The sequence below is a fragment of the Vombatus ursinus genome, unplaced genomic scaffold (genome assembly GCF_900497805.2).
Source record: "Vombatus ursinus unplaced genomic scaffold, bare-nosed wombat genome assembly UNPS02014932.1, whole genome shotgun sequence".
Lineage (NCBI taxonomy): Eukaryota > Metazoa > Chordata > Mammalia > Diprotodontia > Vombatidae > Vombatus > Vombatus ursinus.
Window position 1 is genome coordinate 9,380,103 of NW_020954710.1, and position 16,955 is coordinate 9,397,057.

The following is a 16,955-nucleotide window of genomic DNA, read 5'->3' on the forward strand; positions in this document are numbered from 1 at the left end:
TTAATAAATGCTTGCTGACTGACTGATCAAACTGGGGAAAGGCTCAGCTACAGCTAGGATACTAAGGTAAAAACTAAAGAAAACATGACCTGAAACATCATCAAGAAGCATCATTAATTACAGCATTTTAGAGTGGAATGGACCTTAATAGATACGTGTAAGCCCAAACTGTGCCCCAAATGGAATCTTTACGAGTGGCTGTATTTGACAAGTGGCCATCCTGTCTGCTTGCAGACTTCTGATGAGGATCTAATTCTGAGGCAGCTCTTTCTATTTACGGACAGCTCTAAAGTTCAGACGCTCTTTCCGACACCCACCCTCTTGGCCACTTACCTCACTTTGCTCCCCGTTCTGCCCTCTTCCAAAAGACAATCTTTCAGATGTTTGAAGATAGTGATTCTGTCATCCCCCCCTCCCTCAACATTCACAGGTCAACTCTGATCTAGTATAAAAGTCCCTGGCCTCTCAAGGCTCCAGGGTCGGCTCTTACCATCCAGGGATAGCCAGTCGTGCTGCGAGGAAGGGAGAGTGGGCAGAGCCCGGGCTTTATATTCAAACACCACTGAGTTAGAAATGATCTGGTTGTTGAAGGCAACTTGTAGGGTCACAAGGCCAGTGTCGTGAGCTGCAAACACAAGAATGGAAAATCAGAATGAAAGGAGCTGGCACAGATCATTCAACCTAGCACCCACCCCAAATGGTCTTGGAATAACCCTCCAAGACTCATTCACCAATATCTATTCTGCCTCTACTTTGACCTTGCTCAGCTCTTCATGGAAACTACCAACTCCAGGAAGCCTTCCCTGATTGACTCTTATTCCCTAGTTCTTCTGACCCTGTCCCTCCTCCAGAACTATTTCCACTCAAGCTTTCATGGGACTTGTTTGCATGTTAGAGGATGCTGGTTGATGTCTTTTTCACTTTCAAGTCTTGGAGACCACAGTGTTCCACTGTCTTGAAAGACGTACAACCATACTGGCGAGAATATCGGCATTTAAAAGACGAGCCTTTGTTTCAGGGAGAATTTGGGGTTATTAAACAAACGAACAACTTTGTAATTTCCAGAGGGCAATGGAGAGGCATATGATAGTCTTGAGAAGACTGCAACACATTATGCAGTGCATGGCACATAGTAGGTGCTTATTAGGTGCTTGCTGATTGGTTAATTACAAGGAAGGAATCAAAGGAAGAATTGAAGTAGAAGATGCCATTGAAGAAATGAAGGCATGAAAGAGATGGGCCAGGATGCTCCAAAGAAAATATTTTAAAAAGAAGAAAAGGACCCACATGTACAAAAATATTTATATCATCTGTCTTTGTTATAGCGAGGAACTGGAAGCTAAGAGGGTGCTTATCAGTTGGGGAATGGCGGACCAAACTATGGAATAGGAGTGTAATGGAAAGCTAATGCTTTGTAAGAAATGATGAAAGGAAAAGTTTCAGATAAACTTGGGAAGACTTGCATGAAACTATGCAAAGTAAAATGAAAAGAACTGAAAGAACAATATACATGGTAACAACAACATTGCAGAAATGAAGTTTTGAAAGACTTAGGAGCTCCCATCAATGCAACGATCAGCCTTGACTCCAGAGTATCTGTGTTCCTCACCATCGGAAAGCGAGGGAGTCTGCTAAATGGGCAGAGCCAGAAATGCATTTTTGGCTCTAGCCAAAGGAGAATTTGTTCGATTAGGCATATCTTACAAAGACTTTAGTTTTCTTTTTTTTTGTCAAATTGTTGGTGGATAGGAAAGGAGAGAAAGAAAAGAAGAGAAAAAGAAAGGAAAGAAGGGCCTTGAAGCATCACCCCTCCCTCTGAGTTCTGGACATTTCTCTAAGACCATTCATTGGAGAGAAGGTGCCGACTTGCACGAGAAGACAGAATTTCCTCCCTGGGAGTTCCTCATACTGCTGAAATCATAAGTCTAGCCCCAGTCCTTTTCCATATCTTCTTGTTAAGTTCTCATTCGACTGGAATCAGGACATGGGGACTTTAGTTATGGAACAGCCTCCATGTGACCTTTGGCAAAGCCCTTTCCTTTCTGACACTTTTCTTCTTTGAAAAAGGAAGAATTTGGACAAATTGATCACGTGGTCCTTCTCTTGTTGAGCTAAAGCCCCTTCCCCTCCTTCACCCTTCTCCCACCTCTGTTTTCCCCCTACATGTCAAGGCTTCTGAGATACTCAAAGTCAGTGTCCCCTGGCCCGGGCTTTTCTTGGAGTACCGCAGAAGCCCCTTCCTTCTCTTCCTTTCCCCATTTCCTTGAATTTAGGAGGAGTTCTCTATGCCATTGAGGCTGATGGATCCAAGTTGGGGGAGGCAGGCGGTTTTTGCTTCTTCCAAAGATTAGAGCTGGAAAGGACCTTAGAGATCATTTTATTCAGCTCCCTCATCTTACAAAGGAGGAGATTGAAGCCCAGGGAGGTCAGTGACTTGCCCAAGGTCCCACAGGTAGTAAATAGTAATAATAATAATTACAGTAACAACAAGAACAATAATAATAATAATATCAATTTGTTGTTCAATTGTGTCTGACTCTCCGTGACACATTTTGGGGTTTTCTTGGCAAAGACACTGAAGTGGTTTGCCATTTTCTCCTCCAGCTCATTTTACAATGAGGAAACTGAGGCCAACAGGGTGAAGTGACTTGCCCAGGGTCACACGGCTAGTAAGTGTCTGAGGGTGGATTTGAACTCAGGTCGTCCTGATTTCAGGGCAGTGCTCTATCCACTGCATCACCTAGCTGCCCCTAATATAATATTTTTTAGCTTTGCAAAACATTTTACACACATTATCCCATTTGAACCTCACAATATCTCTTCAAGGTTTGTAGCATTCTTGTCCCCATTGTGCTGAGGGTTAAGGGTAAGTGATTTGTCTAGGCTCACACATCTAAGTGAATATCTGGGGGGATTTCCACTCAGATCTTCCTGGCTCTGACCCTACCACCCCATCCACTGAAACAGGCAGCTGCCTCCAAGGCCCAGGACTTCAGACTCAATGCTATTCCCACCATTCTATGGCACCTCCTTCTCAGGACTGGGCTTGGACCCCGTGCCTACCTACTGCTCGCCCCCTGCACCCCTGCTACTGCTCCTCAGGGGCCCAGGCTGCTCTTGCCCAGGAGGCAGCTGCTGCCTGAGGAGGGCTATTTCCACAAAGAGCAGCCCTCTCCTTTATCTCCCTTTAAACTTGATCTTCCACCTTTTCATGACCCCTGGGGAATTTTGGCTCCCTTGCAGGAAGGTTGGGCCACAAAACTGCCTTGCCCATCCTTCAAAAGGCAGCTCTGCCTCACCCCATCTGAACTCTCCTTCCGCTGTTTTCTGGCCTGTGCCTTTCATCACCATTTTATTCTTAGCTTGGTCATCTTGACTCTGTCATCTCCCTCTTGACCTTTCCATGTGATTAGGGTCTCGTTAAAGTCAGTTTACATGGGCTGTGTGTGTTTTCTGCTTCCTGAGTGGGTTTGGGAGTTGTTTGGAACAGGGCTGGGCTGTCCAACAGGGCAGGTGGACTGGACCCTGCCATCTAGACTGTCTGTGCTGTGGACACTTGAGCTGGTGTTGGCTGCAATTGACGAAAACACGGCCTGCTTGTGTTTCGCTTAACCTGCCTACCTTATTTATGGCCAACAAGTTGGTCTGCATTGACTTTGTGGGTGTTTTTGGAAGCCTTCCTGCTAGAAATGATAGTGGTCTGTTTTAGGGTCTGTCTGTTAGAGACGGGAAATCTGACTCATTTTGGTGGACTGAGCCTCAATTTCCTCATTTATAGGATGGAGAAAATTATTACCTACGAAAAATACTACTTCAAGAAAATTATTACCTATGAAAATTATTACCTATTATGTGATGGAGAAAAATGTTATAGTGTCTGCCTAAATTCTATATGATGGGACTTAAAACCAGAATTCTCTTCAGGGGCCATTCTATCCAGCCTCCTTACTTTACAGAAAGGATATTGAGTTCCAGGGAAGTGGAGTGATTTGCCCCCATCCCTCAGGCAGCAAGTGCCAGAATCTGAATGCAAACCCAGATCTAATACCTTTTCCACTATTTCCCATGGCCGCACAGGGTTGTTGGGAAGATCAAATGAGAGAGAATATGTAAGGCATTTTAGTGAGCATCATAGAAATGTTAATTACTACTACTACTACTACCACTACTACTACTACTACTACTACTACTTCTACTACTATTATTACTGTGGCTGCTGCTGTCACCGTTATCATTATGATCATGGTCTGCAATTTCAGAACTCCTAGTAAGGAAATGCTGGTTTTAGAGAGCTGCCTGGAACACCAGCAGGTCAAGTGACTTGCCTAGGGTCACACAGCCAGGATGAGTCTGAGGGGGAACTCGAACCCACATCTCCCTGACTCTGAGACTGGGTCTGACCATATCCCACATTGCCTTGTCTTCTTATCATCCCTTCATCATTATCTCAGCCAAGCCTGGATTTGGGGATTCTCAAACTGGAATGACAGACTCTCAGTTTCCTCATCTGTAAAATGAAGGGGTTAAGCTTGTCAGCCAGTCAACTAGCATTTGTTACGCATTTACTATGTACCAGGCTTGGTGCTAAGCCCTGGAGATACAAAGAAAGACAAAAGACAGTGCCTGCCCTCGAGGAACTCCCAGTCTAAACTACATGATTTCAAAGTCCCTTCCAGCTCCCCAGAGCATATAAATTCCTTCACCTTACATCTTCCTCCTCATTACTACCACAGCAGTTTGGGGGACCGAGTTTTGGAAAGAGCTGATATCTTACTCCTATCAGATGAAATAATATTTGTTAGTGCTATAGTGCCCGGCACATAGTAGGTATTTAATAAAAACTTATTTCTTTTCCTCTCCTCCCTCCACCTGCCTTGTTGTGACTTGCTCTATGTAAGCTCCTTGAGGGCAATGATTATTTATTTTTCCTTTGTATCCTTGGCATCTAGTAGAGTGCCTTGCACATAGTAGGTACCTAACAAGTGTTTATGTATTGATCGATTTTGGAAAGTTAATGGAGAAAGAGGGAGAGGGAGAGAAAGAGATAGATAGATAGATAGATAGATAGATAGAGAGAGAGAGAGAGAGAGAGAGAGAGAGACCCTCACAGCAAGGGCTGGACTGGGCATGCAGAGAAAGACAGAGACAGAGATGGTGAGAGATGGAGAGAGACAGAAAGATACAGAGAGACAGAGGGTCACACAGAGAAACAGAGAGAAGGGAAGAGAGACAGACACAGAGACAGAAACTAAGATAGAAGGACAGATACACTGAGACAGAGAGACAGAGATAGGGAGAGAAAGAGTCAGAGTCAGAAGGAGACAGAGGAGAAAAAAAAAGAGAGACAGAGACCCTCACAGCAGAGGTTGGACTGGGCATGCAGAGAGAGAGATGGAGAGATAAAGAGAGACACAGAGAGACAGAGAGAAGGGGGTAGAGAGGGGGGACACAGAGACAAAAAGAGAAGAGGAGAGGAGAGAGAGTCCAGCTGAAACCCTTTGCGTGGGTTCTTCCTCAGGACGCTCTAAGGGGCAGCAGTAGTTTAGCTAAACTCAGATTGAGGCGACCTGGCTTCTAGGATGCCAGTCCTCCACTGACTTGCTGTGTGATCTTAGATGAGTCCCTTTCCTTCTCTGCCGAATGAGGGGGACAGCTTAGGTGTTATCTAAGGTCCCTCCCACCTCTAGCGATGGGAGTCATTTCATAACAGGTTTGGAGCTGGAAGGAGCCTAGCCTCCTTTTTTAGAAAGGCAAGCTGAGGCCTTGAGTTTTGTAGAACTGCCATGTCCTGTACAGAGGTCTAGGCCAACATTCTGGGACCCCATTCATGTCCTTCTGAAAGGGTAACCTTATTTTCTGTAAGTTTCAGAAGGGAGAGAGCTTTAGTAGAGAGGGGCCCCCACGTTGGAGGCCCCAACCCTTGTTGGGGCTACTTGGGCGGCCCCTCTGGCCTTGTGTGCTGTTCCCTCATTCGTGGATTCACTCCCTCCCTCCCCCACCCACAGAATCCTGGATCGTCTGGCCCAGGGCCCTCATGATACAGACAAGGCCATCCAGCAGACGTTTATTAGGAACAGCTCTAAAGGCCTCTGTCCATTACTGCCCTGCTCTGACCATTACTGCCTTAGGCCACGGAGGTGACCTTGGGTCCTCAAAGGCTGTGCCAGTGGAACATAAGTGCTGGCAGGTCTGACCAAGCTGGAAAAACCCCAAGTACGGGGCCCAGGATGGCCCGTGTCATGGACTCTTGTCCTGGGATCAGCCTGGCTAAGTGTGGAGAGGCTCAGCACCAGGCTGGCCACGAGGGTATGATTTTTTTTGGCCACAGCAGCTCATGGAGACCATCTGCTAAGTTGCAGAATGATCTGTATCAGTGGAGGAAGGGCCCACGTTGGACTCCTTGGAGTACTGAGGTATGAAGCTCTAAGTGCTTGGCCTGGAATTCAAGACCCTTCATAATATGGTGCCCACGACTCTTCAATCTTCATCTTTTCTCCTCTCTTCCATGCACTCTATACTCAAATTTCATTGGCCCACTCTCCGCCCCACGCCCCTCTCTCCTAATCTCACACCTTTGCTTACGTTGTTTCCTATTTCTGTAATTATAATAGCCAGGTTTATATAATACTTTACAGTTTGCAAAGGCTTGACAAATAGGACATCTGATCCTCACAACAACCGTGTAATGCAGGTACTTTTATTATCCTCGTTTGACAGGTGAAGAACTGAGGCTGAGTTAATTGACTTGCCCAGGGCCACAAAATCAGCTAGTAAGTGTTTGAGTCAGAATTGAACTCAGGTCTTCCTGATTCCAAGGCCGGTACCCATCAGCTACACCATCTAGCTGCCTCTAGCATCTAGAATTCCTGCCCTCTCCCTCTTCACCTGTTGAATTAGAACCCACCTGAAAAAGCCTAACTATGAAATCTTTTCTGACCCTGCCACTCTGGACCTTATATAGTACTTTGTTTTGCTCGTCTCCTGGGTTCTAGGCTTGTCCCAGACCCTGTCTGGGCAAGTCATTCAAACTCTCGATGTTTCATGCAGAGAGGGTGCCAACTTGCATTGGTAAGAGGAGTTTCCTCTCCTGGGAGTTCCTCATACCAATGAAATCATAGGAATCTATCCTTTTCTGGGCAAATGAGTGCATTGCAGTGGTTGGGCCAGCACTGATGTGGACATCCACCATTTCCCCTCACGGGCTTGGTTTGAAAGGCAAGCTACTCCCCAGAAGGGAAGGACCAAGAGAGTGGCTGTCATGAAGGTGATGCCCAAGGGGATGAATAGCTTGGTTCTTCAAAAGTAAGGGTGAATAAGAGTCTAAGTGCCTGCCTAGTCACCAGCTTAGCTTATAGCACCATGGCTGTCCTACATAGGGAAATAAGATTCGTTCACTGCCCTCCAGAAGCTTACAGTCTAGTCATCTTGACCAGTCTCTAGCTTGAAACCCCTGTGTTGGATGGACCATAGTGTTGTCTTATTACCTCTTCTGTTCCCAAACCTGACATTCTCACCTCCACACCTTTGCACAGGTTGTCCCCTGCCTAGAATGCCTTTTTTCTCACCTCTGCTTCTTACAATTCTTAACTTTCTTTGAGGCTCAATTTAAGTGAAACCTCCCACGAAAAACCTTTCTCGGTTCCCTCCCCTTCAACCCCACAGTTGTTAGTACACTCCACCTTTTCAGATAACCTCAAATTTATTCATCTGTGCATATATTCTTTTTCTAGGTAGAATGTAAGGCCCTTGAAGGCAAGGCCAGTTTGTCTTTATCTCCCTAGTGCTTAGCATAGAGCCTGGCACCTAGTAAGTATTTAGTGGATTATATTATGGTATCATGGAGGGAGAGTGGGCTGTGTGGCTTTCTCTCTGCTCCGTCTGATGAGACATGGGAGAGTCTGGGACAACAGGACAGAGAGCAGAATCTCGGTCTGGAAGGGTTAGCAGAGGTAACTCTGTCCCAAGGAGGACGGGTAAGGACCAGGGAGCAGGGGCATGCAGGAGACAGGCAGGATCTGTATTTCAGGCCAAACAAAGACCAGGTATAGACAGTTTAATAGCATGTTGTCTCCTCCTTTCCAGGGCCGGGGGCCCATGCAGATCCCATCCCTTCATTATTACAGGTTTTGTACAATAATAGCTAGGTGAGCATCTGAGATGGCTCAAGCCCAAGAATTAGTCAGGACGTCTGGAGGAGAAGAAAAGAGAATGAGGAGGGAGGGCCCATGGCAGGCCTGAGCAAAGCCTGGGCAGCATTTTGGCCCTCCACTTCTTGATCTTCTCTTCTGTCTCCTCTTATTTTTTGTTAGAGTCAGGGGGGACAGCCCTGGTCTAGGGGGCAGCCCCATGTGCACCTCTTTCTGGGCCCTCAGGAATGGGGCAGAGAGGGTCTGGTATGCAGTAAGCATTTAATAAATGCTTGTTTTGACTGATTGATGGAGGGACAAAAAGGAGCAGACACATAGGGTCGCAGGGGACCGTAGAGGTCACTCAGAGGCCATTTAGTCCAATGGTGTCAAACTCAAATAAAAACGAGGCGGGGGGGCAGCACTAAACTGGATACAAGGATTCCTAGGAGTCCATATGGGCTTAGAAAACAGCAGATTAACATGATCTATGTTTTATTGTATTTCTATTTGTTTTTTAAATATTTTCCAATCACATTTTATTCTGGTTCAGGCTGCACTTGAGAGTGCTGTAGGCTTCCTGGGCTGAGTGTTTGACATCTCTGATCTAGTGCCTTTGCCTCACTGTGTTCCAGAGAGGTCAGACCAAGGCCACATGGCTATTAAGCTCTGCCGACCTAGGATTCAGACCCAGGGCTTCTAATGGGGGATTAACTGAAGTTTGTTTCGCCCTTATTGCCCTTTAGGAGATCAGGAGTCCTAGCAGCTGGAGAGCAGGACCAGGCTAACAGCTCAAGGGAAAGAACAAAACAAGTAGATGCCAGGAAAGCAAGTAGAAATGAAAGTGGGAAGGTTCTGAGTGACTGGCCTCCAGAGCTGAGGTGGCCCAGGTGGAAAATGTTGACTTGGTGACTGCTAGAGCTGCCTGCTCACAGCCCTTCAGCCCACATATTCACTCTCCCCTTTTGTTCCTGGAAAGGCAGCTTGGCCTTGAATTCATCCATTTGTTCATCCATCGATCCACCCATCCATCCATCCATCCATCCATCCATCCATTCGTCCATCCTTCCATCCATCCATCCATCCACCCATCCATCCACCTATCCTTCCATCCATCCATCCATCCATCCATCCATCCATCCATCCATCCATCCATCCATCCATCCATCCATCCATTCACCCATCCATCCATCCATCCATCCATCCATCCATCCATCCATTCACCCATCCATCCATCCATCCATTCATCCGACAAATACTGATTAAACACGTTCTATGTGCAGAGCATCCTACAGCTAGCTATCTTGTTAGATGCTGGGGAAAGTTTAGATAACATATTGCTTGACCTCATGAAGTTTACAGTCTAGTATAAAGGACAATAGGGCTCTCCCACCCCAACTTGCCCCCAACAATATTGTCCTGTTCTTTGGAAAATTTCTTGATTTATTTGAGAAGCTGATCTAACTTCATTCTTGTACTCAGTTGGGGAGGGGGTGGTATCACAAGGACCCACACTTACAATGGATTAATTTGGTCTTTGAGGGTCCTGTGGGTAGTGGTCCTGAGGCTCTCTGGCACCAATTTTAGGTAGGATATCTTTTTGAACCTAGCACAGTGAATGCCTTGTACTTAAGTACACAGTACTTGTACTTAAGTACATAGTAGGTACTTAAGGAATACTTGCTGAATTAAATGGAATTGAATTCTTGGAGTTGGAGGCATCTCCATCTCTATCTTGGAGATCTCAGTATCTCAGAATGTCAAAACTGGAGGCAATGGTAGAAGATAGGCTATTAAAACTGGAAAGGACTTTGGAGAGGACCTACACTCCCTGATTTTAGGAAGGAGGAAATGGATGTCCAGAGAGGTCAAGTGACTTGCCCAAGGTCACACAGAGCCAGGATCTAAACCCAGGCCCTGTGACTCTAGCTTTAGGGCTCTTTCCTCTACACCAATGTTTGAGAAGAAGGGCCCTTAGAACTTGGTGTCATGTCATTCAGTCTAACTCTCCCCACCCCCACCATCTTACAGATGAGAAAACAGATTAAGTCCCATATTTATTTTATTCCCCTCATCTGTTAGTTGGTTTATTTAAAGTTTTATTGATGTCTTTTTTTTTTTACATAACAGTGATTTCTGCACTATAAAAATAATAGCTAGAATGTATATGGCACTGTATGTTTTGCAAAATGTTTACAAATGTCTTATTTTATCCTTATAACAATCCTGGAGTAGGTGTTTTTATTTGACAAATGAGAACACTTAAGTAGAAGAGGTTAAGTGACTTGCCAAGGGTCACATGGCTAGGAAATGTCTGAAGATGGATTTGAACTCAGGTCTACCTGACTCCAGGTCCAGTGATCTATTCAAAAAGCTGCCTCCCTCCCACTCCAAATCAACCCATCAATTGCAGGCTTTGTTCAACACTCACTATGTATTAGGCACTGTGTTAGGTGTTGGGTATAAAAAAAATCTCCCAAAGTAAGCCTTCTGTTATGACAAAGAAAAACAGTTAAGAAAATCTTATGAACTTGGTTTGACAGCATATTCAACAATCCGTAGTACCCTACCACTCCAACAAAAGGAGAGAGGTATATTTCCTCACCTTCTCCAGGGCCAGGATTGGTCATTCTCATAGCACAGAGTTCTTAGGCTTTCTCATTTTACAGGGAAAGGAGCTGAGTCTCAGAGAGGGGAAATCACTTGCCCAAGGCTATGCAGCTGGTTAGTGCTAAGATGAGACTCCTGGCCTTGGTGCGCCCCTCCCTGACTCCCTAGTCCTCTGTCTCTTGACTCCTGATTCATTCATCTGTCAGTTCTAACCCCTGGCCTGGCAATGGTCTGAGGAAGTCGCCCTTCTTACCTGGACAATAGCATCGAAGCACCCCTGGCTGTATCAAGGACGCAGGCACTGAGATCTGGTCAAACAGGCAACTGTAGTTATTGCTGGCTTCTTGCCACGGGCCTGTGATCAGGACTTTCACTCCTCCCTGCAACAAAAGGAAGACAAAGGCAAGTGAGGAAGGCCATAGAGAACTACAGAAGGTGGTAGGCTGGTGGGAGCGAGGACACAACTTGGAAGCGCTGGACTAAGAGACCCTATAGAAAGGAGAAAAGAGCACAACTGGAAAAATACAGAGAAGCATGGGAAGACTTATATGGACTGATGCAAAGGGAAAGAAGCAGAGCCAGGAAAATAATATACATAATAGAAAGAACAACAATGGCAAAATCTAAGTTGAAAGCTGTGATTATAATGGCCAAGCTTGGCTCCAAAGAAGAGATGTGAGAAGTCACTTCCTTCTATTCTTTGCTGAGGTGGGGAGCTATGGGGGTGGAACATTGTATATAGTGTTAGAATTGATTGGTATGTTAGTTCCTTTTGTCAAACTATCTATCCCTCCTCTTTTTTTTTTTCTTGCTATGGAGAATAGCTCTCTAGGAGGGAGAGGGTTAAGGTAAGGTGTGTTTCCCTTTCCCTGCCCTGGCCTAGTTCCAGCTTGGCAGACTTGCTCAGAATGACAGGGGGAGCTCACTCCCTGGGACTCCCGCCTTCTCTACTCCTGTATGGAGTGCCTAACTTTGGCTCTTACACAAACTTTAGGGGAGGGCTTGAGTACCCATCCTTTTCTGGACCTAAAACAAAACAAAAAAACAGATGCAGTGTTTCTTAGTCTTTCTGAGCCCATGACACACCTGAGAACTGGCTGGCATCCATGAGATTCTGGGCCATTCTCTCCCAACCTCTTTGCCATGTGTCCATCCATCCTCTCACATCACAGAAATGGTAGAGTTGGAAGAGATTTCATTGTTCCCCTAGTCCAACCTGGACCTGAACAAGAATCCCTGCTGTAATATATCCAATAAATGGTCATCTACTCTCTGCTTGGAGACCTCCAAGGAGGAAGAACCACCCCTTCCCAAGGCAACCCATTCCACTTTGAGACTCTTGTAATTAGGAGGCTGTAGTATAATGGAAAGAACACAGATTGTGGAGTCAGAGGATGTGTTCACATCCTGCCTGTGACACAACTGTGTGACCAGAGCCAGCCACTTAATGTCCTTGAGCCTCAGTTTCCTCAATTGTCAAATGAGAGGCTTGAACTAGATGGCTTCTGGGGTCCCTTCTAGACCTAGGAAAGGATGAGCCTATGACCTGACTTTGACCTTTAATATGTGTATGACCTTGAGCATCCATTTGACATCCATAGTCCTCAGTTTTCTCCTCTGTAATATGAGGAGAGTGAACCAGACAGGCTGTGAGGCTCCTTCCAGATCCATATCCATGAGCCTGTGAAATTGAGTCTTCCATCAAGCCCAGTTTGCCCCCTTACAATCTCCACTCATTGCTATTCTAGCACTAAACAGAAAAAGGGTAATTCCTCTTCCAACATGGTGGACTTTCAAATATTTGAAAAGAGCTATTGTTTCCCCGCTGAGAGCAGGGAACATAAGGACATAACCACCAAGCCAAGGAAATGGGAGCGAGCTCAGGAGGTGGGGAGGTGGTTAGCTGTCTTCAAGAAGATGAAGCCTGAACATGGGAGGAAGGACTGACCTATTCGCCTTCCCTCACACGGACGCTCCACTTCCCATGTCCATGGTTTTGAACGGGAGGTCACCCATGCCTGTAATGCTTTTCCAATTCCTTGAATCCCTAGTTTTCATTAAATCTCAAGTCAAATGCCACATCCTGCTGGAGGCTTTTTCTGGTCCCTTCACTTCTCTCTACCCTCCCCACCTCCATCTGTAAACGTCTTCCCCTTTAAGACTAATTCCTATCTACCCTGTATCTACCTTTCATTGTTGTGTCCCTGTTGGATTGTTTCAGTCATGTCCAACTCTTCATGACCCCATTTGGGGTTTTCTTGGCTTTCCAGTTTATTTTTCAGATAAGGAAACTGAGGCACATGGGGTAAAGTGACTTGCCCAGGATCACATGGCTAGTAAGTGTCTGAGGCTGGATTTGAACTCAGATTCAAAGTGCTGACCCAGGCCAGCACTTTATCTGAAGCCACCTAGCAGCCTCCTATATGCCTTTCATGCTCTCACTTATTTATATGCTTGCTCCTTCATCAGAATGTAAGCTCCTTGAGGGCAGTAACTATTTTTGCTTTTTATTTGTATGTCTAAATCTTAGAAGAGTGTTTAGCACATTGTTGATCGATTGGACTTATTAGGATTCCAGAGGGCAGAAGTAAGACTGCTGAGGAGAGAATGCTACTACAAGGCAGAATTCAACTCAATAAAAGGAAGAGATTTTTAACAGCACTAGCTCACAGTGCTTTGGGATATAATGGAGTTCTCAGCTAGTCACCCCTTCTCTGAGCCTCAGTTTCCTCATCAGTAAAATAAGAGGGTTGGACTGGATAACCCTTGTCTGCCTTTCAGCTCTGGTATCTGTGTTTGATGCTTCCAGGCTTTCCAGATTCAACGAGACCAGGAAAGGGGGGGGAGGAAGGAGCCTAGAGTGAGAAATTTTCCATTCTTTCCCCTCCTGCCTATATTTCCTCTACCCCTAATATCTTACCTGAAGGAGGCGGGCTGCTACAATGGGAAAAAATTGGTGGTCTACAGTCAGAGACCTGAGTTCAAATCCTGCTTATGTCACTTACTACTTGCATGACTTTGGGCAAGTCACTTTACCGCTCTGAGCCTCAGTTTCCTCATCTCTAAAATGAGGGCCCTGGTCTAGATAGCTTCTGAGGATCTTTCTAGTTCAAGACCTATGAGCACCAAAGCATGCAGGCAGAGTGGAGGATTCCTGCTCTGAGTGAGAGTTTGGACTAGAGGGGATTCCATCCATCCTTCCTGTCCCAACCTGGGCTAACAGAATTGGGGAGGGATATTGCTGAGCCCCCAAAGAATGCTGCTGTGTGTTGGAGCCCCCCATCAGCTCCTGCTGGCGCAGAGCTTGTGGGGAGATGGCAAAGCCAGGGAGAAAGAAAGACTCAGCCCTCGGAGAGGGAGAAACGTGGCAGCAGAGGCAGGGAGAATGTGTGGAAGGAGAGGACTCTGGCCTAGGTGCTTGTCAAGGGAAGTTCTGTGTGATTCCGAGTGGAGGAAAGGAAGGGCTGCGAACCGGGGGATGGGGAGCAAGAATTTGCTCATCTCTACTGCCAAACAGAGCCGGGGATGTGGAACTGAAGGGTGTGATGGGGATGTGGGCTCCGGGTAGCTTTACAACCCAAAGCCCTGCCTTCCCCTCGTCCCCTTGCTCCTTCAATCTCCTGGGCATCTGCGTCTATGCTAGCCGCCCACACAGACAGACTGGGAACCACTCCTGACGTCATCTCTCCCCCACACAGAGCAACCGGGAGAGGTTCCACCGAGGCTCAAGAACAGCTGCTTTCCCAGCAGTGCTGTGTGGAACTCCGCAGCACGAGCCCTCGGAGAAGGCCCTAGATGACCCTTTCTAGGCCAGACTCCCCTAGACTCAGTTAGGACTCCTGCCCCAGGAGACGCCACCTCCTTCACCTCCCACCAGGGAAGACTCATTCTGAGAGTTGGCCCCCTCTACCTCAAGTGCCCACCAGCTAGTGCCAGGCCTGTCCCAGGCAGGGGGAGAGGGAGGAGACAAAGTAAGGGGAGAAGGGAGGGATATCCCCGCTGAAGGCTGGTATCAGCTCTGGCCATGTCTGAAGCAGCTCTGGGAGGAGCTCTTACTCTGAGCGGTCTCAGTCTCTGGCTGCCCACCAGCATCTACAAAGGGTCCTAGGAATGCAGCTCGTTCTGGGGCTGATTCTGAGGCTCCAGGCCTTAGGGTCTCTGATCTGAAAGATGCTTGCTTTTAGTGAACTCCCTTAGAACTTTCTGTTGACAGTGATTAGGGATGCTGCTTTGTTCACTGGATCGGAGCATCCTAGGAAGGAACCTGGGGGCCACCTCGTTCAACACCCCTCATTTAGCAAGTGGGAAACCGAGGCCAAGGAGGCTCAGCGATGTGCCTGCGGGTACCCAGGTGGTGTTACATTTGAACTCAGTCCTCTGACTCCAAACCCAGGGCTCTTTCCACTGTCCCCCCCACCCCAAGCTGGGGATTGGTTCAGAACTGAGGCTCCCTCCGTAGTCGGAGCATCTAAGGTCAAACCCCGTTTCTAACACTTCTTTCAATGACTGCAGGAGAGAGCGAGGCTGGCGACCTTGAGCAGCTCTGCCTCACTTAAATCTGATTCAAGCGCAAGTCCAGACATCCCCCGTGATGTCGGCGGTCCTCTTTGGAAATGAAGGACAGGCAACACCACTACCACTCACTGTCTACGTGACCGTGGGCGAGCCCCTTCATTCCCCTGGGCCTCAGTTTCCCTCTCTGTAAAAGGAAAGCGTTGGGCTAGATGGGCACTGAGGTCCCTCCTAGCTGTAGGGATGTGCTCCTAGGAGACCCAAGGGAGTCCTGGGGGCACAGGCCATCTCCCAGCTCTGCTGACCTCCACCAGCCCTGGCATCGCTCTCCCCAGCCAGCGAGCCCAAGCAGTGTGATGGAGGCTGCTGAGAAGCTCATTGTCTTCCCCTCCTCCTTCTCCTCCATTTGGAATCACCTTAGGAGTGTCTTGGAATCATAGAATTTGTGAATTGGAAGAGATCTTAGCAGCCATCTTCTTCTGACCCACGCCTGAACAAAGATCTCTATCCTCTTTTTTCGTCACTTTTTTTTGTCTGTTTTCTTTTACAACATGGCTGATATGGCAATGTTTTGCATGACTGTGCATGTATAATCTATGTCAATTTGCTTGCCTTCTCAAGGAGGGGTGAGGAGAGGGAGGGAGAAAATTTGGAACTCAAAATTTTAAAAAAAGTTAAAATTTTTTTTATGCATAATTGAGAAAAAAAATTAAAAAAAAAATCTCCATTCTAACAAACCCAACAAGTGGTGACGGTATCGAGCCTCTGGATGGAGGAAGACCTCCAAGGTAGGGGGGAGGGGCAGCCCATTGTCCTGTGGGGCAGCCCTAATGGGTGGGTACTTTTTTCTGACATCAAGCCTGAACCTGCTTCACTATCACATCTACCCCTTGCTCCTGGTTCTGTCCTTACACCCAAACAAAATAAGTCTAATCCCTCTTTTTCATGACAGTTCTTCAAACACTCAAACACCTATCATGTCTCCCCCTCTGCCGCCCGCATCTTCTCTTCCTTAGGCTAGAGATCTTTCACGACTTTAATTGAGTCACATGTGATATGGACTCCAGGCTTCCATCACCTGGCGAAATTCCAGAAACCTCCTGTTCTAATGCCCTTCTTACACACCAGGGTAGTCCTGCCTCCACCCTAAGTTCTCTGGACCACTCTCATTAGAAAACACTAATTGACTCATCAATTTCCATCTTGTAAGACATGGACAACCTGGCATGAAGGGAGCTGGAGAGTGGGAACAGAACTTAGAGGCTGTCTTTCATCCAACCTCTCTACCAAAGAAGGAATTCTTCTCTACAGTATCTCTGATGTGATGGCCACGTGGCCTCTGCTTGAACATGGTCTACAGCAGAAGAATTTACCACCTTCACAAGGCACTGTTAGACAGCTCTGATGGCTAGACAGTTTTTCCTTGTGTTGAGCCAAAATCTTCCTCCTTGTAATATGTCCCTGTTGTTTCTAGCTCTGCTCTGCAGAGACTAATTTATCCAGCTCCTTAATGGAGCTTCTCCTGTTGGAATGTAAACTCCTTGAGGGCAAGGATTGTCTTTCTTGCTGGTATTTGTATCCCCAGGGCTTGGCACTGTGGGGATATAGTAAGCACTCAATATATAAACAAATCAGCATACACAAAGCATTTTTGCAAACTTTGAAGCCTATGTAAATGTTAACTCTTAATATTCATTCATTCATCCA

The 16,955-nt window shown here is 46.7% G+C and overlaps 1 protein-coding gene across 1 annotated transcript in view; it reads right to left on the reverse strand.

The window, feature by feature from the left end:
- CAMTA1 (calmodulin binding transcription activator 1) overlaps nucleotides 1–16,955 on the reverse strand; it is a 1,293,563-nt gene that overhangs the window by 106,757 nt on the left and 1,169,851 nt on the right. Inside the window, exons 12-13 of the mRNA XM_027843932.1 lie at nucleotides 10,990–11,116; nucleotides 491–625 (exon numbers count right to left, since the gene is read on the reverse strand). Of these exons, the coding sequence (XP_027699733.1) occupies nucleotides 491–625; nucleotides 10,990–11,116 (262 nt within the window). The remainder of the gene's footprint in view (nucleotides 1–490; nucleotides 626–10,989; nucleotides 11,117–16,955) is intronic.